We start from the raw sequence: 26,594 nt of genomic DNA, 5'->3' as shown, positions 1-26,594 counted from the left end.
CCTTCAATAAGGCTTTGAAGGCGGGGAGCGTCATTGTCTGGTAGATATGAGGAGGGAGGGGGTTCCAAGCCAGAGGCAGGACATGGGTGAGAGGATAAGATAGGCAAAGATAGATGAGATGGAGGTACAGAGAGAAGGTTAGTATTAGAGGAGCCAAGTGTGTGAACTGGGTTGTAGTAGGAGAGTAGTGAGGTGAGGTAAGATGGGGCAAGGTGATTGAGGGCTTTAAAGCCAAAGGTGAGGAGTTTCTGTTTGATGGGGAGGTAGGTGGGCAACCCCTGGAGTTTCTTGAAGAGTGGAGAAATACGGCCTGAACGTTTTTGTAGAAAAATGATCCGGTTGGCAGAGTGAAGTATGGACTGGAGAGGGGAGAGACAGGAGGCAAGTAGTCAGCAAGGAGGCTGATCCAGTAATCAAGGCGGGATAGGATAAATGACTGGATTAATGTGGTAGAGAGGAGAAAGCAGAGAGCAGAGAGGAGAGACTAGAGAGGAGAGAGAAGAGACGAGGAGGAGGAGGGGAGCGTTGACCTTGGGCAGCTTCATGATAAAGTCGTAGGCATTGGCCTCCTTGACGGCCTGGATGATCTGGTCCATGGTGACGTCCTCCCGGCCGTAGCGAATGTTCTCGGCGATGGTGGTGGCGAAGAGCACGGGCTCCTGGCTCACCACGCCGGTCACCTCCCGCAGGAAGCGGACGTTCAGGGTCTGGATGTCCCGTCCGTCGATGCTGATCTGAAAGGAGAGGAGGAGGGGGTGGGGGGGTCAGCTGAGCGGAGGGCCCGTCCACGGCTCCGGCCCCGAGGGCTTCCGTCCGGGCCTTACCGAGCCGACGGTGGGGTCGTACAGCCTCTGGATCAGCTGGACGGCGGTGCTCTTCCCGCAGCCGCTGTTCCCCACCAGGGCCACGGTTTGCCCGCTGTTCACCTTCAGGTTCAGGCCCTTCAAAATCTGCAAGGGGTAGCGGAAGGAGGAAAACCCAACCGTGCCCGTTAGGTTGAATTTGTGCCCACTTGCACTCAATACATTTTGCAACTAAAAACCACAAATACGCCGGCGTTTAAAAAGGTCCTTCCCCCCCTTAAAAGGGAACCCCATTTCACAGTACCTGGACCTCGGGGCGAGCGGGATAAGAGAAGTGAACGTTCCGGAACTCCAGATTCCCTTTCAGATTGCCTGGTTTGTCTCCCCTCTCCGAAAAACTGTCAATTTGAGGATTCTAAGCGGAAAACAGGTCATAAAAATGCATCGATTCGGAGTTACCCGCCTTTCAGAACACTGATTCTTTGTGAGTTTCCCACGTGTGGATTAAGTTAAAGAGGCTGAACGAGTCCCATTTGAATGTAGCCCAAGATGGTAAGTTTCTAGATTAGGAACTGAAAGTGTAAATTAGCTTTTCAACCCCTTGCCCAGCCACAGATTCACTAAGGTCCTGGTCAGCAAACTCACAGCCCAGAGTTGGGTAGGGATTGAATCTTCTTTCATATTTATTTTCTTCCCTTTTTTTGCCCACCTCCTGATCCATCTCCTGAGCCACAACAATGCAAGTGAGGATTTGTGGACAGTCCGCTTATTAGTCGAGGCCAGGGGGAATACACAGGATTTTTTTTATGCTTTTCCTGCTGCGTTTTCTTTTTGCCCTCATTAGCTAGACTGTAAGCTCACTGTTCATATTCATTCATTCATTCAATGGTATTTATCAAGCACCTAATGTGTGCAGAGCACTGTACTAAGCACTTGGGAGAGTACAATACAACAATAAACAGAAACATTCCCTGCCCACAACAAGTATACATTCTAGAGGGGAATGTGTTGGTTGGGAATGTGTCTACCAACTCTGATGTACTCTACCAAGCTCCTAGCACAGTACTTTGCACACAAAAAGCACTCAATAAATACCACTGATTGACTGATTGTCTCCCCCTCATCAATCTGTTATTTCCATTCCGTTCAGTTCCTCTCTTTCCACAGCCTTTGGTTTCCTCCCAATTTTCTCAATCCTCCCTCTTTCTTCACCTCCCACTTTCTGCAAACACCCACATCTCACCAGCCCCTTCAATCAAGTCCCCTCTCAGTCAACTGTATTTATTGAGCGCTTACTGTGTGCAGAGCACTGTACTAAGCACTTGGGAGAGTACAATAGAGCAGACACATTCCCTGCCCGCAATGAGCTTACAGTCTAGAGGGGGAGACGGACAATATAAATGAATAAATAACGGATACATACATAAGTGCTGTCCCTAGGACACTCCTGTGTGATTGGTGTCTATTCGTGTGTGTGTGTGTGTGTGTATGTTTTTCCAGTTGTTAAGTGCTTACTATGTGCCAAACAATGTTCTAAACACTGGCCTAATTGTCACCCCACCGAAAATCAGCTCCTAGGAAGAGTGTAGTAGAGAAGCAGCACATCCTAGAGGAAAGAGGACAGGCCTGGGAGCCAGAGGACAGGTTCTAATCACACCTCAGTCACTTGCTTGCTGTGTGACCCTGGGCAAGTCACTTCACTTCTCCCTGCCTCGATTTCCTCATCTGTAGAATGAGGATTAAATGCCCATTCCTCCTCCCCCTTAGATTGTGGGGCCCCATGTGGGACAGGGATTGTGTCTGGTCTCCCTGGCTTCAAAGTCTTATGGAGGGCACATCTCCTCCAAGAGGTCTTCCCTGACTAAACCCCTTTTCCTTTTCTCCCTCTCTCTTCTGCGTCACCCTGACTTGCTCCCTTTATTTATCCCCCCTACCCCCGGTCCGCCCAGTCCCACTGCACTTACCCATAATTTGTTTATTTATTTCTATTCATGTCTGCCCCCCCCTCTAGACCCTAAACTCACTGTGGGCAGGGAATGTGTCTGTGATACGGTCATATCATACTCTCCCAAGCACTTAGTCCAGTGCTGTGCACACAGAAGCACTCAATGATTGAATGAATGAATCAATCCCAGCACTTAGTACAATGCTTAGCATATAGTAAGCACTAGCGCTTACGTATAAATCCGTAATTTTATTTATTTGTATTGATGCCTGTTTATTGGTATCGATGTCTGTATCCCTGCCCCTCTAGACTGTGAAATTGTTGTGGGCAGATTGTCACTGTTTATTCTTGCATCGTACCTTCCCAAGTTCCCTTTCAGGGTGGCACCTGGAGAGTTTCCAGTCCTCTACCAGTCTCGGCTACGGGAGGGAGAGTCAAGCAGGGGCCTACCCATTCCATTCCTAGCTTGGGCAGTGGCTAGTGAGTGGCAGGCAATCTGACAAAAATCAAAACTCCCCTGTACTGGACAGTAGCGGCATTGGAGAGAATTGAAGGCGGAGACTCGAGTTAACTGCGCGGAAGGCGGCGACGGCAAAACCGCTTCCAGATTTTTACCAAGAAGACTCTACGGATCCGCTACCAGAACGATTGTAGATGGAGAGCGGGGCGTTCTGGAAGAGAGGTGTCCGTGGTGTCGCTATGGGTCGGAAACTACTCGATGGCACGAGACGAGACTTTCCCAAGCACTTAGTACAGTACCCTACACACAGTAAGTGCTTAATAAATACGATCGAATGGATGAGGGAATGAATCAATGAACAAATGGATATGACTGAATTAATCAGTAGTCGACTGGCTGGCTCCAGAGGACAGGGCACAGGAAATAATCCAGAAAAAGGGGAACACGAGTGATCCCCCTGTGTTGTTCTCACTCTTGCCCCTCAAGGGACTGAATACAGCCTTTCTCCGGAACTACCACCCGCCTGCAGCCAAAGAACTTACGCTGTCGATGATCTCAAAGATGGTCCTCGCCGCTCCTCTTGCGTTGGCAAAAGCGTCCATGCACGGAGCCGCCTGTCCGACACTGAAAGCTCCGTAGATGATGGAGAAGAAGACCTGAGGGAAGAAAAGGGGAGAATTAACCTCAATCAAGATATTTATTTAGATATTTATTTGGAGAAACAGCACGGCTTAGCAGAGACAGCACAGGTTGGGGACTCAGAAGGACCTGGGTTCTAATCCCAGCTACGCCACTTGTCTGCTGTATGATCTTGGGCATGTCGCATCACTTCTCTGTGCCTCAGTTATCTCATCTGTAAAATGGGGTTAAGAGTTTGAGACCCACGTGAGACCCTCCCATCTTGTGGACTGTGAGCCCACTGTTGGGTAGGGATTGTCTCTATTTGTTGCTGAATTGTACTTTCTATAATAATAATGATGGCATTTGCTAAGCGCTTACTATGTGCCAAGCACTGTTCTAAGCGCTCGGGCAGATACAAGGTAATCAGGTTGTCCCATGCTTAGTACAGTGCCCTGCGCAAAGTAAGTGCTCAATAAATACCATCTAATGACTGAATGAATGAATGACGGGGGCTGTGTCCAACCTAATTAACTTGTATCTACTTCAGTGCTTAGAACAGTGCTTGGCACATAATAAGCGTTTAACAAACACCATCATCATTATTATTACTTAGTAAACTCTTAACAAGTACCATAATAATCATTATTATTATTAGATTTGCTCTCCCAGGTGCTTAGCACAGTGCCTTGCAGTAAACACTTGATTACCGCAAGTGTTATCATTGATTCCCATGTTCCCAGGGGTTTTATTGGGAGGAGGCAGATTCCACTGCCCCCTCCACGAGGCCAAGGCAGGAAGGAAAAATAAAGGGATGAAGAGGAGGAAGAGCGGAACTAGGGGAGGATGGCGGGAGGAAGAGAAGCAGGAAGGAAAGACCACCGGGAGGGAAAGGCAAAAAACCATGATTGGCAGTCTTACGGTCATCGTGTTTCCAAGAGTGTATTCCTTTGATAGTGTTAAGGAAGATCCGTACCAGAAAGCCAAGGCATATGAGGCATAGATCAAGAAGAAAGCAGTCCCCAAGGAAAGATTGGCTGTAATGGCTTTCTTTATTCCAATCTTTTCTGCCTCTTCTAAATGCCTCTTATACCTACAGGAAAATGAGAAAAACGGTCACAGTGGGAAAGAAGTTTCTGGCCCCCCTCCTTCTGGAGTCTGAGAGGTGGGAGCCTTGGCTCTTCTGGGGAATCAGAACAGCCCCGACTCTCAGGACTTCTCTGTGCCTCAGTTACCTCATCTGTAAAATGGGGATTCAAAGTGTGAGCCCCACATGGAACAACCTGATTACTCGGTATCTACCGCAGCGTTTAGAACAGTGCTTGACACATACATAGTAAGCACTTAAATGCCGTAATTATTATTATTGGGAGTCAGAGGGCCTGGGTTCTAACCCCGTTTTGGCCACGGGCTTGCTGTGTGACCTTGGGAAAGTCACAAAACTTCTCTGGGCCTCAGTTTCCTCAATTGTAAAGTGAGAATTAAATCCTAGAGAAGCAGCATGGCTCAGTGGAAAGAGCACGGGCTTTGGAGTCAGAGGTCATAGGTTCGAATCCCGGCTCTGCCACATATCTGCTGTGTGACCTTGGGCAAGTCACTTAACTTCTCTGAGCCTCAGTTACCTCATCTGTGAAATGGGGATTGACTGTGAGCCCCATGTGGGACAACCTGATCATGTTTTAACCCACCCAGCGCTTAGAACAGTGCTTTGCACATAGTAAGCACTTAACAAATGCCATCATTATTATTATTATTATTATTATTATTATTTAGACTGTGAGCCCCATACGGGACAGGGACGGCATCCAACTTGATTGACTTGCATCTAACACGGCACTTAGAACAGTGTTGGACACATTGTAAGCGCTTAACAAATACCATTAAAAAAACCATGTTAACTATCTAGAGGGGAGATGGACATTAAAACAGATTATGGATAGTGAGTTCAAGAAGCTCTTTCGACCCACCCCCCTCAGGATTACAGCTTGGTTCTTGGAGATCGCTTGTTGGCTCCGTGACCTCTGGTCATTCCCATAAATTCTCTGTGCCCCAGCTGTAAATTTTAACAATTTACAAATTTACAATTTGTAAATTGTACAAATTTACAAATTATACTGTAAATTTACAATATAAATTTTAAATTGTATATCATTCATTATTAATAATAAACATTATAATAATACTGTATCATAAATATTATAATACTATTGTATTACTTATTTTATATTAATAAATATACATTTTAAATTTTAACAGCTTTAACAGGATTAAAGACCGGTTCTCCTGCCTCGTTATACTGCGATTCCCGAGTTTGACCTCATAAGCTTGTAACAACTCCAGTGTTTAGGATGGCCTTGGCACGTAGTACATGTTGAAACAACTCCAAGTTGAGTAAGGGACAACTCAGAGCCTGGTCCAGGCCTGATCCTTTTCTGCTCTCATTTCGAGCCTCTCCTGTCCTCCTCCATCCCGCTCTCCGCCCTGTCGGCCACAAAGGCCCGGATCCGGAGCCTCAGGAAAACGGGAAGATGACGAGAGCGTCCGAAACCCGTGGAAAGAGGTCCCGAGGGCAGGAAAATCCCGACCTGGTGAGTTCTCTGCTCTGTCCTCCGAAAGCCGTCACGGTCTTGATGGCTGCCAGAGCCTCCTCAGCCACGGCGCCTGCTTTTGCGTATGCGGACATCTCTCTGTCGGTAAACGCGGACAGTATCTAGGGTGAAGGGAAAGAAGTTTCACTTCTTTGCTCGGAGGAAAACGAGTAATCAGCTTTCCCCAGGAGATTTTTCCCTCCTTCCACCCGCTCCACGTCGCAGGCTGAACGTGGCTGGCGGGGCCTAGGTTGGGGTCTGGGCGTCCCCTGGACCCCGGAGGAAATGGGGGGTTCAGGGGAGGTGGCTTCTCCTGGGGTTGCTGGAAATTGGTGCTTCCAATAGTCTTTGGGGAGCAGTACCCCAATTTGGGAGCGTTTCTATGGTTTCCCGGAAGCCGGGAGGAGAGGGCTTCATGGCTCTGCACACGGTAAGCTCTCCATAAATACCACTAATGGATCGATTGATTGATGGCTGACTGATGAAGACTCAGCTGGGGTGGGTTTTCCAGGGAAACAGCCAGGCTCTCCCTGCCCTGAATCCATCCTCACTCCAACATTGACTCTGCCCTCCCTCTTGTCTACATCTGTTTTTGTAAGTTTCATCCTGGTTTTTCTAGAGCTGCTCTTCCTGCTGTTGGTGCTCTGATCCCTTCAGGGCCTGGAGGGCCCCACTCTGAAATATCAGGGGTTATTGATGGTGGAGCAGGAGGAGGAGAAAGAGGATGAGCAGGAGGAGGAGGAAAAGAGGAAGAGGCAGAGGAAAAGGAGAAAGAAGAGGCGGAAAAGAGGAGGAAGAGGAGGAGAAGGAAAAGGAGGTGGTGAAGGAGGAGGAAAGAGAAGAAGGCAGAAGACCAGGAGGAAGAAGAGTGGAGGAGGAAAAGGAGGAGGAGGTGGAGGAGAGGAGGAAAAGGAGGAGGCCGAGGAATAGGAGGAAGAAGAGGTGGAGGAGGAAAGGAGGAGGCCGAGGAATAGGAGGAAGAAGAGTGGAGGAGGAAAAGGAGGAGGCAGAGGAATAGGAAGAATAAGAGGAGGAAAAGAAGAGGAGGTGGAGGGGGAGGAGGAGGAGGAGGAGAAGGAAAAGAGGAGGAGCACCGTATCCTAGTGGAAAGAGCACAGTCCTGGGAATAAGAGGACCTGGGTTCTAATCCCAGTTCTGCCACTTGTCTGCTGTGTGATCCTGAGCAAGTGACTTATTTCTCCGTGCCTCAGTTACCTCATCAATCAACACTTCTTATACCTCCCACTTGGACAGTGGGACAGAGACTGTCCCAGGGACAGGAGGGAGAGAGCCTTGGACCTTTCATTCATTCAGTCAATTGTATTTATTGAGCACTCACTGTGTGCAAAGCACAGTACTAAGTGCTTGGGAGAGTACAATATAACAACAGACACATTCCTGCCCACAACGAACTCACAGTCTAGAGGGGGAGACAGAGATTGATATAAATAAATAAATGAATAAATAATCATTCTGTCCTGAGCTCTTCCCTTCTCCTCCACTGTCAATCTCTCCCCACCCCCTCATCCTGCTCTGGCCCAACCCCCTACCCCCACAAAAAAAATCTAGACCTTGTTTCCCCACAGGTGGGAGGTCCGTGGAGTGGGTTAGGGCTTCCAGATCCATCCCATTGGACTTATAGAAAGCAAAATCATCTGAGACTAGAGGATACAGTGGAGCTAGCTTTATATAGCTGAATCGAAAGAAGTCAAGCATGTAATAATAATAATAATTACAGTATTTGTTAAGTGCTCACTCTGGGCCAGGCACTGTACTAACTGCTGGGGTGGATACAAGCAAATTGGGTTGGAAACAGTCCCTGCTCCACACAGGGTGCCTGTCTCAATCCCCATTTTACAGATAATAATAATAATAATAACATTTATAAAGCACTTACTATGTGCAAAGCACTGTTCTAAGCGCTGGGGAGGTTACAAGGTGATCAGCTCGTCCCACAGGGGGCTCACAGTCTTAATCCCCATTTTACAGATGAGGTAACTGAGGCATAGAGAAGTTAAGTGACTTGCCCAAAGTCAACACAGCTGACAATTGGCGGAGCTGGGATTTGAACCCCTGACCTCTGACTCCAAAGCCCGGGCTCTTTCCACTGAGCCACGCTGCTTCTCTATGATGAGGTTACTGAGGCACAGAGAAGTGAATAGTAATAATAATAATGATTCTAGTATTTAATTGTGGTATCTGTTAAGCACTTACTGTGTGTCAGGCACCTTACTAATCGCTGAGGTGGATACAAATAAATTGGGTTGGACACAGTCCCTGTCCCACGTGGGGCTCACGGTCTCAATCCTCATTTTCCAGATGAGGTAACTGAGGCCTAGAGAAGTGAAGCGACTTGGCCAAGGTCACACAGCAGACACACGGTGGATCCGGGATTAGAACCCACGACCTTCTGATGCCCAGGCCCGGGCTCTATCCCTCCGAGGGGTCCAGGAAGCCAGATTCTCTCCTGTGACTGTTAACTGTCACCCGGCCCCTTTCTGTTGAGATGCCAGGGGGCAGATGGAGACCCCAGGATGGTCAAGGAGGGTGAGGGGGAAGCGTGGGCACAGACAGAGAGAGAGAGAGAGAGAGCAGTGTGGGGTTGCCATGGACACCTCTCCCCTCCTCAAGTGGTCCCCCGGGGAGACCCAGTTTACACCAGTCTTCCGGCCCAGGGTATTGTTCAGTGTGAACACCTTCCAGCTCCCGCAATGGCACCATGGTCTATCTCATCCTCGCCAAGTTTAACGCCCCGTGGCAAACCCATCTTAGAAACCCCTGCCGCTCGCTCAGACCCACATCCGGCTCATCCGTTTCCTTTACGGCAGCCCAGTGAGATGGCCCCAGGGCTTTCTCCAGAGAGGAGAGGAAAGCTTGAAATGGAGGACATCCTTGACTCATGAGATGTGTGTGTTCGTTGGGCGCCTTGCCCCAGTGCTCACCCCCTGGGACCAGGGGCTACCCCCTCTGTAAAAAGTCCCCCCCGCCCCAGCAAAGGGCTCCCCAAGATACCTGCCTTTGCCCAGGCCGCCGAGGAGAGCCCCAGGATGGGGCTGATGGCCATGATCACCAGGGTGAGCTTCCAGCCCCGCAGGAACCCCACCAGAAATCCCGTGAGAAACGTGGAGACCGCCTGAAAGAACATCCCGGCCTTGTCTCCGATGCCCTCGGCGATCTTGGCGATGCTCCTAGAAACCACCACGGCCGGGGGGTTAAGGTCACGGACCCCGAGGGGAAGAGGGGCCGCATCGATCTCCGCAATCGTCCACCGGCCCCGCGCGTGTCCCAGCGGGGTGAAGGGCCGTGGAGAGAAAGGGCAAAGTTCGTGGGGCCGGAGGTGGATGGAGACAAAGTCTCTTCCTGGCCTCTCCAGAGCCTTCAACTGCTCCCGGCTCAGCCCAGTTCCACCCCACTGGGCACTGTCAGGGCTCTTCTTGACTACGAGCGCTTAGTACAGAGCTCTGTATACAGTAATTGCCTAATAAGTACCAATCAGTGATTGGGAGGGCATAAATGGGAAGTGTTTTTTATTATTATTAGTAGTAATAATAGCAATAACAATGACCGTGGCATTTGCTAAGCATTTACCATGTGCCAAGCACTGTATTAAGAATTAAGACTGTGCGTGGCTTAGTGGAAAGACTGGGTTCAAATCCCAGCTCCGCCGATTGTCGGCTGTGTGACTTTGGGCAAGTCACTTAACTTCTCTGTGCTTCAGGTACCTCATCTGTAAAATGGGGATTAAAACTGTGAGCCCCCCCGTGGGACAATCTGATCACCTTGTAACCTTCCCTTGTAACCTTAGAACACTTTGCACATAATAAGCGCTTAATAAACGCCGTCATTATTATTCTTAAACGGGACGTATGTGGCTGACCTGATTAGCTGGTATCTATCCCAGAGCTTCATACAGTGCCTGGCATAAAGTAAGTGCTTAGCAAATATTGCTGTTATCATTACCATTATTATTATTATCACTATTAATAAGCACCGGGGTAGACACAGATAATCAGGTCCCACATGGGGCTCACAATCTAAGCAGGAGGGAGCATGGGTATTGAATCCCCATTCTGCAGATGAGGAAACTGAGGCTCAGAAAAAGGAAGTGACTTGCCCAAGGTCACCCAGCAGACAAGCGGTCGCTCATGCATTAGAACCCAGGTCCTCTGAGTACCCGGCCAAGGCTCTTGCTGCTAGGGCAAGCAGAGTGACTGTAAGCTTGCTGTGGGAAGGAAATATGTTTGTTTATTGTTGTAGTACCGTCCCAAGAGCTTAGCACAGTGTTCTGCGCACGGCGAGCACTCAATAAATATGACTGAATAATACAACAGCCCATTATCGCTCAGTTTTCATCCCCTTTTCCCAAGTGAGAGGAAGCAGTCGACGGGGCGGGCTAGGGCTTACTCTGTGAGGCAACTGTGGAGCTCGGCGGAATCGTTGACGTCGTACCATCCCATTTCCTGCCTCAGCACGGCCCGGAAACACTTCTTCCTGATCGTCCGGATCTGCCGGCTGGCGGCTAGGGTCCAGAATGAAACTTGGCCGTAGGCTGCGATGAGCACTCCGCCTCCCAGGCCGGAGTAATACCACGCGTACCTGAAAGAAAGGCAGCGAGCCGAACTGTCAGAGCTTCCCGCGGGAATTCGGGGAATCCCACAGTTTTCCCAGGAACAACCGGGCATCCCTCGGGGCTGTGTCAGGCCTGGACCAACTCCCAGGAACCCTCAGCCTCCACAACTTCTCTGCTGGGTGACCTTGGGCCAGTCACTTAATCAATCAGTAGTACTTATTGAGTACTTACAGTGCAGAACACTGTACTAAGAGCTTGGGCGAGTACAACGTAACAGAGCGGGCTGAGATGTTCCCTGACCACAACAAGTTTATAGTCTAAGAGACGAGTTCGATTCTTTGTGCCTCAGTTCCCCCTTCTGTCAAATATGGACTCAATCCCTGTTCTCCCTCCTAGTTAGGCTGTCGGCCTCATGTGGGACCTGATGATCTTGTATCTACCACAGTGCATAGTACAGTGCTTGGCACATAATAAGCACTTAACAAAAACCATTATTATTATTATCCCTGCTCCACCGTTTGTCTGCTGTGTGGCCTTGGGCAAGTCACTTCACTTTTCTGTGCCTCAGTTACCTCATCTGTAAAATGGGGATTGAGACTGTGAGCCCCACGGGGACAGGGATTGTGTCCAACTCCATTTGCCTGTATCCACCCCAGAGCTCAGTACGGTGCCTATCACATAGTAAGCGCTTAACAAATACCATTATTATTATTAGGCAGGGAGAGAAATCAGGGCTGGGCAGGAAACAGAGGAACAGGATGAAGTCTTTGATGATGAGGTCAGAAGGCCAAGTCCACCGTCAGTCAGTCATCAGCGCTTAGAACAGTGCTTTGCACATAGTAAGCGCTTAATAAATGCCATCATTATTAATTGTATTTTTTGAGTGCTTACTGTGTGCAGAGCACCATAATTTAGCACTTAGCAGAGTATAATATAACAAATAGACACATTCCTGCCCACAGTGAGCTTACAGTCTAGAGAGGGAGACAGTAATAGAGATAAATAAATGACAGACATGTATGTAAGGCTGTGGGGCTTGGAGGGGGGATGAATAAAAGGGGGCAAGTCAGACAGAAGGGAGTGGGAGAAGAGGAAATGGGGGCTTAGTCAGGGAAGGCTTCTAGGAGGAGATGGGCCTTCAATAAGGCTTTGAATGGGGGGAGAGTAATTGTCCGTCGGATATGAGAGAAACAGCTAGCAGCCAGTCTGGCTAAGGAGACCACTTGTTCCCTGGAGATGGATGAAGTGAGAGAAGGCAGAGCCCCTGCGGGGCAACTCTGTGAGGAACAGGGGACCTTTCCTCTCACCAAGGGAGCGAACCCATTTTGGGTCTTCCCCTAGCTTTCAGAGCTCAGAGCGATTTCTCCCACTGCGTGGGCCCGTCGGAAACATGTAACGAGTATCATGATGATGAGTCCCTCCCAGTTCTCAGGAACTCGACTCTCCTGGCTCACATTAATAATAACTGCGGTCATCGTTTAAGGCACTGTACTAAGCGCTGGGGTGGATACGAGCGAATCGGGTTGGGCACGGTCCCTGTCCCACGTGGGGCTCGCAGTCTCAATCTCCATTTTACAGATGAGGTAACTGAGGCCCAGTGAAGTGACGTGACTTGCCTAGTGCCACACAGCAGACAAGTGGTAGAGCCGGGATTAGAACCCATGACCTTCGGACTCCCAAGCCTGTGCTCTCTCACTATGCCACGCTGCTCACATTGTTCCTGGAGCTTGGAAAACCTACAATAACAAGACTCCACCACACTTACGTACAGATCTGCGATTTATTTATTTACATCAATGTCTCCCCCTCTAGCCTGTAAAATCGATGTGGGCGGGGAACGTGTTTCTTATATTGCGCCGTCGTCCTCTCCCAAATGCTTATTACAGTGCTCTGCACACAGTAAGCGCTCAATAAATACGATTGAATGAATGAATGAATAAATACAGTTGACTGACTGAACCTCAACCTGCAGTCCCCTCCCAATCAATCAATCAATCTGAGGCCGTGCCACCTCCGTTATGCCCAGGCTGGCAAAATGCCCCCGAGGGCAGAAGTTACCTGGTCATTTCTTCCTCCAAGATCCTGGCTGGATTGAACATGGCCCAAGAGAAATTGCCTAAAGGAGTGATGGACGAGAGAACAGCATTAATGCAGGTGGGTTTTGCCGGCGGGCATCTTCCCTTCCCAGTTCACCATTCCACGGTGGGCGGGAAGTGGCAGAGAGGACAGGCCAGATCCATGCCCATGGGCATCCCTGTCCCTCTCCATTAATGGATTCCAGCTGGTAGGAGTCTCTGATGCCGAAACGGAGGACCTGGGTTCTAATTCTGGCTCCTCCGCTTCCCTGCTGTGTGATCTTGGGCAAGTCACTTCACCCCTCTGTGGCAGAGTTCCCCGATCTGCAAAATGGGGATTCAATCCCCGTGTTCCCTCCTACTGAGACTGTTAGCCCCATATGGGACCTCTTTATCTTGTATTTCCCCTAGCACTTAGCACAGTGCTTGACACCTAATTAGCACTTTAATTCCTTTATTATTATTACTATCATTATCATCATTACTATTAAGCTCATCGGCAAGGAATTGATTGTAAACTCGTCGTGGGCAGGGATTGCCTCTCTTTATTTCCGTATTGTACTTTCCAAGCAATTAGTACAGGGTTCTGCACACAGTAAGCACTCAATACATTCATTCATTCATTCAATCGTATTTATTGAGCGCTTACTGTGTGCAGAGCACTGTACTAAGCGCTTGGGAAGTACAAGTCGGCAACATATAGAGACGGTCCCTACCCAACAACGGGCTCACAGTCTAGAAGGGGGAGACAGACAACGAAACAAAACATGTGGACAGGTGTCAAGTCACAGGAATAAATAAAAAAATATGGAACGCTTCACGAATTTGTGTGTCATCGGTTGAATGAATGAATGTCTGTTTATTGTTGTATTGTACTTTCCCAAGAGCTTAGCACAGTGCTTTGCACATAGTAAGCGCTCAATAAATATGACTGAATGAAGCTTAGTACAGTGCAAGCTTAGTACAGTACTCAGCACACAGTAAGCACTCAATAAATGTGATTGAATGAATTATTATTATTACAACTTTCTCTTCTAGGTTAGATTTTTTTTCCTAGCCTCCTCCTTCTCACATCATCTGCTCTCTCATCAATTCTCAGATTCCCATGCTATTCCCTTTCCACTTCTCCGCTTTCATTCTCTATCTGAGTTCCTTCTAACCACACATCCGGCACCTGTTTCCTAGAAAGCGAAAGCTGGGATCTGTTTGCTGACCCAATACCTCGATTCTAGCATAATCATTTTCCTTTGAAATATGGCTTTTTTCAGACGGGTCCATTTGGATTTCCTGCCCTATCCTAGATCCTAAATGGCCAAAAATACCCATGACCTGCTCTGCCCTCCCCTCCAACTTTCTGAGAATCACTGAGACTCATTTCAGTTTGGCCAGTTGTGGGTATCAAGTACTTCGAGTTTTGTCCTTCTTTCCAGACATAAATAATAATAATAATAATAATAATAATAATGGCATTTATTAAGTGCTTACTATGTGCAAAGCACTAAGTGCTGGGGAGGTTACAAGGTGATCAGGTTGTCCCACGGGGGGCTCACAGCCTTAATCCCTATTTTACAGATGAAGTAACTGAGGCACCGAGAAGTGAAGTGACTTGCCCAAAGTCACACAGCTGACAATTGGTGGAGCCGGGATTTGAACCCATGACCTCTGACTCCAAAGCCCAGGCTCTTTCCATTGAGCCACACTGCTTCTCTAATGCATTTCATTTGGCTGAAAACTCACTTCAGTGACCTAACATTTCTCCACTTTAATATTTCCTTGAAGTTAGTTCTCCCACCCTGGAATCCGAGAGCCATAACATTTGTGAAATGTAACATCTGTAAAATGGGGATTAGAGAAGCAGTGTGGCTTAGTGGAAAGAGGCCAGGCTTGGGAGTCAGAGGTCACGGGTTCTAATCCCGCCTCCGCCACTTGTCAGCTGGGTGACTTTGGGCAAGTCATTTCTCTTCTCTGTGCCTCAGTTACCTCATCTGGAAAATGGGGATTAAGACTGTGAACCCCACGCAGGACAACCTGACCACCTTGTATCCCCCCCAAGTGCTTAGAACAGAGCTTTGCACATAGTAAGCACCTAACAAATACCATCATCATTATTATTATTATACTGCATAATGTTTAGCACTGAGCCATTGTAATCTTGGCAATGTGTCTGAAATATCAATCAGAAAGTCAGTGGTATTTACTGAGCACTTACTGTGTGCGGAGCACCGTGCTAAGTGCTCAGGGGAGAACAATATAATAGAATAGGTTAAAATTATATATTATAAATTATGCATTTATTCATATTACTGTCCCTCTCCCCCTCTAGATTGTAAACTGGTGATGAGCAGGGAGCGCGTCTGCTAATTCTGTTATACTGTACTCTCCCAAGTTCTGCACACAGTCTTGGGAGTCAGAGGTCATGAGTTCTAATCCTGACTCTGCCACTTAGCTCTGTGACTTTAGGCAAGTCATTTAACTTCCCTGTGCTTCATTTACCTCATCTGTAAAATGGGGATAAGGACTTTGAGCCCCACGTGGGCCAACCTTGTATTTCCCTCAGCGCTTGGAACTATGCTTGGCACATAGTAAGCGCTTAACAAATACCATCATTATCATTATTATTATTACATATCATCGATTGATTGAACTTTTCCAAAAGCCCAGTACAGTACTATGCACATAGTAAGCGCTCAATAAATACCAGTGATTGATTAGAGAAGCAGCGTGGCTCAGTGGAAAGAGCCCGGGCTTTGGAGTCAGAGGTCATGGGTTCAAATCCCAGCTCTGCCACTTAGCTGTGTGACTTTGGGCAAGTCACTTCATTTCTCCGGGCCACAGTGACCTCATCTGTAAAAGGGGGATTAAGACTGTGAGCCCCCCGTGGGACAACCTGATCACCTTGAAGCCTCCCCAGCGCTTACAACAGTGCTTTGCACATAGTAAGCGCTCAATAAATACCAGTGATTGATTGCACTTTTCCAAACTCTAAGTACAATGCTCTGCGAGCAATACGCGCTTGATAAAAACCACCGAATGTCTGATTATAAAAGCCTTCTCCGAATCCCACTGTGGCCCCCACAACAGTCATCCCCCCTACCTGCACCCCACCCCAGGCCCCTAGATTGCCTCCTCCTCTCACCCTCCCAAACCGGGGCGGCTTTTACCTGGAGCCGAGATGTTTCCCGTCTGGATAAATCTATCGGTCATCTCTCCGAAGACGATCATGAGGAGCGGGAGGCCGGCACCGTGGGCGACGGCCATGGTGGTGCCCAGGAACATGAGCCACTTATCGTGCCGATCGGAGTACCGGAACTGAATCGAGGGCAAACACAGGCGGCCGTCAACAGAGAGGCCGGCCTCGAAGCAGGGGCGATATGGCTAAAAAGTACGGCAGTTAGAAGGATCGGGGTTCTAATCCCGGCTCTGCCACTTGTCAGCTGTGTGACTTTGGGTGGGCCGCTTAACTTCTCTGTGCCTCAGTCACCTCATCTGTAAAATGAGGATCAAAACTGTGAGCCTCACGTGGGACAGCCTGACGATCTGGTATCTGCCCCAGTGCTTAGAACATAGTAAGCGCTTTATAATAATAATGACAGTGGGCTTTTTAAGTGCTTACTATGTGTGAAGCACTGTTCTAAGTACTCGGGGGGATACAAAGTGATCAGGTTGTCCCACAGGGGGCTCACAGTCTTAATCCCCATTTTACAGAGGAGGTAACTGAGGCACAGAGAAGTTACATGACTTGCCCAAGGTCAAGCAGCTGGCAAGTAGCAGAGCTGAGATTCGAACCCATGACCTCGGACTCCCAAGCCTGTGCTCTTTCCACTGAGCAATGCTGCTTCCCCTAAATTTTGGTATTTGTTAAGCCCTTACTATGTGCCAAGCACTGTTCTAAGCACTGGGGGAGATACAAGGTAATCAGGTTGTCCCATGTGGGGCTTACAGTCTTAATCCCCATTTTCCAGATGAGGTAACTGAGGCACAGAGAGGTGAAGTGACTTGCCCAAAGTCACATAGCTGATAAGTGGCAGAGCTGGGATTAGAACCCATGACTTCTGACTCCCAGCGCTCTTTCCACTGAGCCATGCTGCTGCTTAACAAACACCATTATTATTATTATTATTAATAATAATCTGTGCTCTGCCACTTGTCTGCTGTGTGACCTTGGGCAAGTCACTTCTCTGGGCCTCAGTCATCTCATCTATGAGCTGGGGATGAAGATGGAAGTGGCATGGTGTAGTGGATAGAGCACGGACTTGGGAGTCAGAAGGTCATGGGTTCTAATCCTGTCTGCTGTGTGGCCTTGAGCAAGTCACTTCACTTCTCTGTGCCTCAGTTACCTCAGGTGCTTCTGGCTCCCGGGCCCATGCTGTATCCATTACATCATGCTGCTTCTCTGCGCGGACTTAGATAGAGCAGACCATCAGCCAGAAATAAAGAAAGCCCTGATTCATTCGTTCAATCGTATTTATTGAGCGCTTACTGTGTGCAGAGCACTGTACTAAGCGCTTGGGAAGTACAAGTTGGCAACATCTAGAGACGGTCCCTACTCAACAACGAGCTCACGGTCTAGAAGATACCACTGTGGACTGCAAGCTTCTCGTGGGCAGATGTCTCATCTACCAACTTTGTTGCAGTGTGTTTTCCCAAGCGCTTAGTACAGTGCTCTGCACACAGTAAGCACTCAGTAAATACCAACGATTGACTGATTGATCTAGTGACCTCGGGCCTGAGGTAGTTTGCCCTGTACTTGTCTTTTCTTAGGGAGATTTCAGCAAATCCTGGGGAGAGCAGAGGAGCCTTAGTTTTCCAACCCAAATATGCAGGAAACACCCTTGGCATCTCATTCTCCCGAACTCACAAGCACTTAGTACAGTGCCAAGTGCATAGTACGGGGCTTTGCACACAGTAAGCGCTCAATGAATATGACTGAATGAATGAACTCACCACGCTCAATGGGCTGACCATACTGGACGTCTTCATTTCCTCTCCTCCTCTGTTGTTGAAAAAAAGCACAAAAATTTTCCTTATAAATGTCAGGTTTATCTCAGTTCATTCTCACTCCATAAGGACCCGGGTTCTAATCCTGACTCTTTCATTTGTCCACTGGGTGACCTTGGGCAAGTCACTCCACTTTTCTCTGCGCCTCATCTGTCAAGTGAGGAATAAGATTGTGAGCCCCATGTGGGATTAGGGCTGTGTCCAACCTGATTTGCTTGAATATACCCAAGCGGTTAGTACAGTGCCCGGAACATAGAAAGCACTGAACAAATACCATTTAAAAAATAAAAAAACTGGGGGAATACATCAGTCGATGACATTTTTTGATCACTGATGAGGTGCGGGGGCACTGTACTAACAGCTTGTGAGCCTACAACTGAATAAGTAGCTATGAATCCTGCCCTCAAGGAGCTTACAATCCTACCTGTTGGTTGAATCACTCCAGAGAATGTAAACTCTCCCCACAAGCCAGCAGTACACCTAATTGCTGCAGCTAAAGTCCTTCCCTGTCCCCTCTTCCCCAATTCCCAGCTGTTTTTCATCTCCCCTTCCTCCCCTTGCCGGTTCTGATTTGCTGTCTTGCAGCCTCGCTATTTTTTTATGGTATTTGTTATGCACTTACTACGTGCCAGGCACTGTACTAAGCGCTGGGGCAGATTCAAGTTGACGAGGTTGGACACAGTCCCTGTCCCACAAAGGACTCACAATCTTCATCCTCATTTTACAGATAACTGTAGCACAGAGAAGTGAAATGACTGGCTCAAAATCACCCAGCAGACAGGTGGCAGAGCCAGGATTAGAACCCAGGTCCCGAGTCCGGGCTCTATCCACTGGGCCGTGCCACTTTTCGCTTCCCCTCGCAGAGCTGAGGGGGCAGAGGCAGTGATGGATTGACGTTAGATGGAGACAAGCGAGGTTGGAATAGGTTGGGTATCCTGCTCTTCTCCATCGCCGGCTCCAGCCCCGGGGCCTTGGGAGGAAGGATCAATCGATCGATCAATCAATTGTATTTACCGGTTGTTTACTGCGTGCAGGGCACTGTACTGAATGCTTGAAAGGGTGAGCTATAACAGAGCTATACGAAGGGAGCAGGGTGGCGGGGAAACTGGGGCAGCTACTAAAATCAGTATTAAAGGTCAGTCAGTCTATCGTATTCACTGAGTCCTTACTGTGGGTAGAGCACTGTAGTAAGCGCTTGGGAGAGCACAATATAGTCATTTATTCACTCAAATCATTCATTCAATCGTATTTATTGAGCGCTTACTGTGTGCAGAGCACTGTACTACGCGCTTGGGAAGTACAAGTTGGCGACATATAGAGACGGTCCCTGCCCAACAACGGGCTCACAGTCTAGAAGGGGAAGACAGACAACAAAACAAAACATGTGGACAGGTGTCAAGTCATCAGAATAAATAGAGATAAAACTAGATGCACATCATTAACAAAATAAATAGAATAGTAAATATGTACAAGTAAAATAAATAGAGTAATAAATCTGTCAGTAAATAGTGTCTAGTACAGTCCCTGGCATAGTAAACGCTTAACAAATACCATAACTATTACATTCATTTATTCATTCAATCATATTTATTGAGCGCTTACTGTGTGCAGAGCACTGTACTAAGCTCTTGGGAAGTCCAAGTCGGCAACATAGAGAGATGGTCCCTACCCAACAGCGGGCTCACAGTCTAGAAGGGGGAGACAGACAACAAAACATATTTACAAAATTATAGTCAATCATCAGTCAATCCTATATATGTAGAGCATTGTACTAAGCGCTTGGGAGAGTACAATATAACAATAAACAGACATATTCCCTGCCCACAACGAGCTTACTGCCTGAGGGGGACCAGAGGGGGAAAGCAGACATTTATATAAATAAATAAATCACAGAAGTGCATGAGTGCTGTAGGGCTGGGATGGGGGACGTTGAATAAAAGGAGCAAGTCAAGGCGACGCAAAAGGGAGCGGGAGGAGAAGAAAGGAGGGCTTAGTCAGGGAAGGCCTCTTGGAGGAGTTGGGCCTTGGAGGAAGTACGAGGGAGAGAAGAGGAGGAGGAAGGGGAGTGAGGAGGAAAGAGGAAGGAGGAGGGAGGAAAAGTGGGGAGAAGGAAGGAGAGGGAGGAAGAAAGAGGAAGGAGGAGGAGGAGGAAGAGGAATGCCCTCTGTCCGCCCTGACCCTGGCTCTGGGGCCTCACCTACCTCTCCGGGTCTTGGCATCGGGAGCGGCCTCCGGCCCAGGCGGGGCTCCCAATGTCGCTCTTGCTCTGCGCGTCCTGGGCCATTTCCACCTGGAGGAAGCCCAACCGGCCTCTCAGCCAGTGACCCCCGCCCCACTCTCCCCTCTACTCTCCGGGGGCGGCCAACAGCTCCCACCGAGCCGGGCCCGGCCCCTCCAGAGACCCCCATCCCCCCCACACACCCTCACCTCCGTCCAGCTGGGACCCTCGGCCCCACTCCTGCCCACAATCCCAGCCCCCACAGTGGTTGGGGGGCTGAAGGGCCGGGGACCCCCAAGCTTCTCCTGGATAAATCTCAGGGCCAGAGATCACCCTTCGTGCTTCTTCTGGAGGGGTGTCGGGCCTGGGGCCCTTCCGTGGGCCGGCCAAAGGGCCAGGGTGTCCAGACTCAGCTCTACCTCAGCTGACGAGCACCGTCAATCCTAGGCCCGATCCTCTGACCCCTCGCCCCCCCGGGGACCAAGCCAAGCCCCTCTCTCTACCTGTCGGTTGTCCTGACCGACTGTCTTCCTCCCGCAGAGTCAGCTCAGAGGAGGGTGATCCCTGGGAGATGATGACCCGCTATGAAGGACACAGGATAGGGTTCCCAGGAGTTTCCTTATCAACTGGGTGCGTTGTTTACACAGATATACACACACACAAGCACAAACATGCACACTCACTGACAGAGGGCTACAAAGACATGGACTGGAGCCCCCACTGACCCATATGCCCAACTCAGTCCCACAGACATGCCCGGGAGCACGCAGAAGCAACACATTAACACAACGAGACACGGATTCTCACGTACAATTGATTTCCTGGCTGGCAAAGGCCGAGAGGAAACCCAAGAGCCGCCCAGACCGGCAGGTTCCCGGGCATTCCCAGGACACAGACCCTGAAGAATCGAAAAGATGGAGCGCTAGTGGGTGGGTCGTCCCTGCCCGATCTTCTCGCGAGCTCCTCTTGAGCTCTAGCCCGAATCCCACCTCTTGCAACTTAATCCTATTTCTTAATTCTGCCCCTGGAGAACTGGAAAAGGGCCAAAGGTATTTGTTGAGCGCTTCTTCTGTGTCAAGCACTGGGCTAAGCACTGGGGTGGAACCAATACCGTCAAATCAGAGTTCCTGTCCTACAGGAATCTCAGAGTGTAGGGGGGAGAGCAGTGCGGCCTAGTAGAAAAGGATTTAGGTTCTTATCCAGGCTCAGCTCCTTGCCTGCTGTGTGACCCAGGGCAAGTCAATGAACTTCTCTGTGCCTCGGTATTCCTATCTGTATAATGGGGTTTACGACTCGTTCTCCCATCTCTTTAGACTACTATGACTACACACCCAATGTGGGACAGGGATTGCGTCTGACCTGATCTTATATCAGTACTTAGTTCAGTGTTTGACACACTTTAATATCCTACGTATCATTAGGAGGAATTAACTCCGAGATGTCACCCTGGGTGCTCTATTTTTTAAAAAGTGGTACTAAGCGCTCACCATGCACCAGACACTGTACTAAGCGCCGGGGTTATACTTATCTTTTGCTGTCGAGTCGTCTCCGATCCACTGCAACGCCACGGACACATCTCTCCCCAAACTCCTCACCTCCATCTGCCTTTATTCTGGTAGCGGATCCATGGAGTTTTCTTGGTCAAAATCCGGACGTGGTTTTCCATTGCTTCCTTCCACGCAGTAAACTCGACTCTCTCCCATGCCCAGCAGTGGTGAGGTTTGCCTTGTAGCAGATTTCCTTCCACTCGCTAGCCACTGCCCAAGCTAGGAATGGAATGGCCTCTGCTTGACTGGTAGAGTACTGGAAACTCTCCAGATGTGACCCTGAGAGGGGTAGTCCTGGGTAGATACGAGATATTTAGGTCGGACACAATCTCTGTCCCACAGAGAGCTCAGTGCTAATCACCATTTTACAAAAGAGGCCACTGAGGCACAGAGAAGTTAAGCGACTTGCCCAAGGTCACGCAGCAGACCTGAGGTGGAGTCAGGATTAGAACCCTGATCTTCAGCCCCCGACCCAGGGTCTTTCCACGAGGCCAAACTGATAAGTTGCTTTTGGCTTTGCTTTCCTCCCTGGAATACAAAGTTCCTACCTACCCATCCCAGGAGGCCTTCCAAAGAGGAATCATATTCATTCATTCATTCAATCGTATTTATTGAGTGCTTATTGTGTGCACTGTACTAAGCGTTTGGGAGAGGACAACTCAGCATCCTCAACTTGCTCCTAGATGAACAGGACTTCACTTTTCTCCCTGTTTCAACAAATCCCTTTGGCTTGATAATGGTATTTAAGTGCTTACTGTGAGTTGCACACTGCTGTAAACACTGGGGTAGATACCACTAATCAGGTTGGAAACTGTCCCTGTCCCACTTGGGGCTCACATTCTTCATCTCCATTTTGCACATGAGGTAACCGAGGCCCAGAGAAGTGAAATGACTTCCCCAAGGTCACACAGCAGACAAATGGCAGAGCCGGGATGAGACCCAGGCCCCAGTGACTCGGCTTCTCCCAATTAGGCTGGTCACGTCTCTGCTTCGAGGGAGCAAAGACAGAGATGTGAGAGCCAGGGTGGTGGCTTCTCCACTATGTGGAGGAAATAAGAAATTTTTTTCCCATGGTTTTAGTTAAGTGTGTACTATGTGTTGGGCACTGGGATAGATAATAATGATGGCACTTTTGAAGCGCTTACCATGTTTCAAGAACTGTATTAAGCATGGGGGTGGATACAAGCAAATCGGGTTTTACACAGTCCCACATAGGGCTCACAGTCTCAATCCCCCTCTTACAGATGAGGTAACCGAGGCACGGAGAAGTGAAGCGACTGGCCTAAGGTCACCCAGCGGATAAGTGCAACGAGTAGGCATTTACTTCTCCACACTGCATGGAGAAGAAGCTTGGCCTAGTGGAAGGAGCAGATGGTAAATTTTTTTTGTACAGCGGAAGTTAAGAGTCTCGCTCGAACAATGAAGAAATTAGATTCAAACAGAAGACCACCATCCTACTTGTATCCACTCCGGACCTTAGTTCAGTTCCTGGCACACAGTATGCGCTTAACAAATACCACAGCTATTATTATTACCGTACATAGTAAGCACTTACCAAATACCGTTAAAAAAAAAAAAAAAACAACCCTCACCACTAATCCAAAAACAACACAAACCCATGTCCTGGTGGTGGTTGTCTTGTCTTCTGCCATTGAGTCGTCTCCCATCTCTCCCAAAATGCCTCGCTCTGCATCTGTGATTGCTCTGGTGGTGAATCCATAGAGTTTTCTCGGTAAAAATCCAGAAGTGGTTTACCGTCGCCTTCTCCCGCGAAGTAAACTTGATTCTCCGCCCTCGACTCCCATGCCGCCGTTGCCCAGCACGGGTGAGTTTGGACTTGTCGCACAATGCCCACCACTCGCTAGCCACGGCCCAAGCTAGGAATGGGCTTGACTCTCCCTCCCATAGTCAAGACTCGTAGAGTACTGGAAACTCTCTAGGTGCGACCCTGAGAGGGGAGCCTGGTGGCAGAATATACTTTTTCTCATTTATATCCAAGCAAATCCTTGCCTAAATGACAAGAGGCCAGAAATGATATTTTCATGGACAAAGTGTACAAACTTATTTTTAATGGTATTTATTAAGTGCCAGGCACCTGGGATTGCTACCAGCTAATCAGTATGGACACAGTCCACGTCCCACAATGGACTCTCAGTCTTCCTCCCCATTTAGCAGATGAGGTACAGAGAAGTCAAGTGACTTACCCCAAGTCACCCAGCGGACAAGTGGCGGAGTCGAGATTAGAACTCAGGTCCTTCTGACTCCCAGTCTGTGCTTTATCCACTAGGCCCCAGTGCTTCTACAAATGTGCTAAATACTCTTTCAAAGACATTCACACACCCAAATGTCCTCTCGTCATCGCTACGTCAATCGTCAAACCAAAGGCCAATTCTACTAATGGCTTCATCTCTGGTCTTCTCAAGAACAGTCCGTGCTTTTCAAATTTGGGGAGAATTTATTCTTTCTGTGGAAAAGTAAGCCAAATCCTTTGAAGTGTGTCATCCCAACAGGAGTCGTCTTTAGGAGTGTGATGTAGTTGACAGATGATGGGCCCGAGAGCCAGAAGGACCTGGGTTCTGGCTCTGCCACTCATCTGCTGTGTGACCTTGGGCAACTCATTTCACTTTCCTGTCCCTCAGTTACCTCATCTGAAAAATGGGGATTAAAGCTGTGAGCCCCATGGGGGACAGAGACTGCGTCCAAAATGAGGACCTTGTATCTACCCCAGGGTTTAGAACAGTGCTTGACACATAGTAAGCATTAAACAAATGCCACTGTTAGTATTATTATTATTGGTAGTAGTAGTAGAAATCTCTTCTACTGAAAGGTTTAATGTCCCTGTGTGGAGAAAGATGCTTCCCCATCGTCCATTGAAATGGAAATTTTTCTTCAGCTGTCTCAAAGTTCCCCTGGTGTTTGACATACCCGGCATATTTTCTCCCCCCAGCCCCCACTGACGAGTCAAAGGATTAACAAATTATAGAGGTTAACGTTTAAAAGGGCCCCCAGGCCTTCTGCTAATTCCATCAGTAGAGACAAAAATTGTGTAATTGGGCACTGGCCCTTCCCCTCCCCGAAACCAACAAAAAATATTGCATACGTGGCATTTGCTGGGGAAAAGGTCTGCTTCAGTCTGCAATGGGCTGGTGGGCTGGACCCAATAATAATAATAATAATAATAATTGTGATAGTTGTTAAGTGCTTATTATGTGCCAAGCACAGTACTAAGCGCTGAGGTGAATACAAGCAAATCGGGTTCACATAATCCCCATTTTATGGATGAGGTAACTAAGGCACAGAGAAGTTGACTTGCCCAAGGTCACATAGCAGACAAATGGCAGAGTCGGGATTGTACATATTTATTACTCTATTTATTTTACTTGTACATATCTATTCTATTTATTTTATTTTGTTAATATGTTTGGTTTTGTTCTCTATCTCCCCCTTCTAGACTGTGAGCCGACTGTTGGGTAGGGACTGTCTCTATATGTTGCCAACTTGTACTTCCCAAGCGCTTAGTACAGTGCTCTGCACACAGTAAGTGCTCAATAAATATGATTGGTTGATTGATTGATTGATTAGAATCCAGGTCCTTCTGATTCCCAAGCCCGTGCTCCATCCATTAGGCCACGTCTCCGTGATGGTGGGAAATTCAGCTTCTAACTGTACCTCTCTTTCACACGATCTGGGGAAAGGGTCCTTCATTCATTCATTCTTTCAGTCATATTTATTGAGCACTTAATGGATGCAGAGCACTGTACTAAGCACTTGGGAGAGTGCAATATAGCAATAAACACATTCCTTTTCCATACCAGTTCTCCTGTCTCTGCAATCTCAGCCGGGTTGTCCCCGCTCCCATATTCTCCCAATAGCTCTCCCTCTCTTCAAAACCCTCCTAAATCCTCACTTCCTCCAAGAAATGTTCCCAGATTAGTTCACAACTCTACCCTTAGAACGACTATATTTCACTTCTTTCCTCCTGACTCGTGCCCCCATAGATTTTAAGGCATCAATGATGCTGATGATTAGAGCGTAATGTCACTTTTTGGCATTTGTGTGCTTTTTTGTTCACTTAGTAACGTTCCTTTACGCGCAGCAAAATTGCTTGCTTTACTTCAGCTTTTTTTATGGTAATCGTTACACTGGAGTAGATACGAGTTAATCAAGTGAGACCCATTCCCCGTCTAAATAAGCAACTTTCTAAGAATTGCGTCTCTGTCAAGTCTCTGGCTCCGCAGACATCTACCCGCATCCCTTCACCAAGTTTGAAGAAACCACAAAGTTGGCACTAGATTGCAATTGCCGGGCCTCTTTCGCCGACACGGACTTTCAGTGGCAAATACCAAAGTAGCTTCTCCTACCCCCAGGGAACTGGATTTTCTACTTGAGGAGCCTCTGGGGTGATAGAAAAAGGGAAGTAGAACTCACCTGCTTGGATCCCCCCCTTTTTCCCACTGCCAAACTAAATGTCTGACTGCCGCAAGGGCAGAGGCTACTGACCCTCAGGTTCCCAGCTTCAAAGCCGGTTCTGGCAGCGGTTCAGAGCCTGGGACAAAGGCCAGAGAGTTCAAGCGGGGCGGTTGCACTGCCGACTCGCCGTGCCCCGGTGACTAGAGGAAATGTAGCTACCAAACGCGTCACTGGTCTCCCTGCGATTTGCTGAAAAGAGCCACCATTTCGAACAGAAACTCCTAGCAGGCCAGTCGGGGTTCCCAGCGGGGACACTGGGCTGGCCTCTTAGCCACCCGAAATGGAAGCCCGCAGTCAGGGAG

General features: G+C 48.5%; 1 protein-coding gene across 2 annotated transcripts in view; it reads right to left on the bottom strand.

The window, feature by feature from the left end:
- LOC119936180 (phosphatidylcholine translocator ABCB4-like) overlaps window positions 1-20,845 on the bottom strand; it is a 55,216-nt gene extending 34,371 nt beyond the window's left edge. The window contains exons 1-13 of one of the 2 annotated variants that reach the window (XM_038755642.1): window positions 20,779-20,845; window positions 20,259-20,347; window positions 18,004-18,052; window positions 16,221-16,368; window positions 13,043-13,100; window positions 10,819-11,010; window positions 9,431-9,602; window positions 6,412-6,536; window positions 4,748-4,919; window positions 3,751-3,864; window positions 1,108-1,218; window positions 825-950; window positions 531-734 (exon numbers count right to left, since the gene is read on the bottom strand). In XM_038755642.1, the coding sequence (XP_038611570.1) occupies window positions 531-734; window positions 825-950; window positions 1,108-1,218; window positions 3,751-3,864; window positions 4,748-4,919; window positions 6,412-6,536; window positions 9,431-9,602; window positions 10,819-11,010; window positions 13,043-13,100; window positions 16,221-16,368; window positions 18,004-18,052; window positions 20,259-20,341 (1,554 nt within the window). In that variant the 5' untranslated portion in view covers window positions 20,342-20,347; window positions 20,779-20,845. Of the gene's footprint in view, window positions 1-530; window positions 735-824; window positions 951-1,107; window positions 1,219-3,750; window positions 3,865-4,747; window positions 4,920-6,411; window positions 6,537-9,430; window positions 9,603-10,818; window positions 11,011-13,042; window positions 13,101-16,220; window positions 16,369-18,003; window positions 18,053-20,258; window positions 20,348-20,778 lie in introns of those variants that run through there. The other variant, XM_038755640.1, reaches the window with a different exon arrangement.
- Between the last annotated feature and the right edge of the window lie 5,749 nt (window positions 20,846-26,594).

Source organism: Tachyglossus aculeatus, chromosome 13 (genome assembly GCF_015852505.1).
Source record: "Tachyglossus aculeatus isolate mTacAcu1 chromosome 13, mTacAcu1.pri, whole genome shotgun sequence".
Lineage (NCBI taxonomy): Eukaryota > Metazoa > Chordata > Mammalia > Monotremata > Tachyglossidae > Tachyglossus > Tachyglossus aculeatus.
This window is presented reverse-complemented; position numbering and strand designations above follow the sequence as displayed.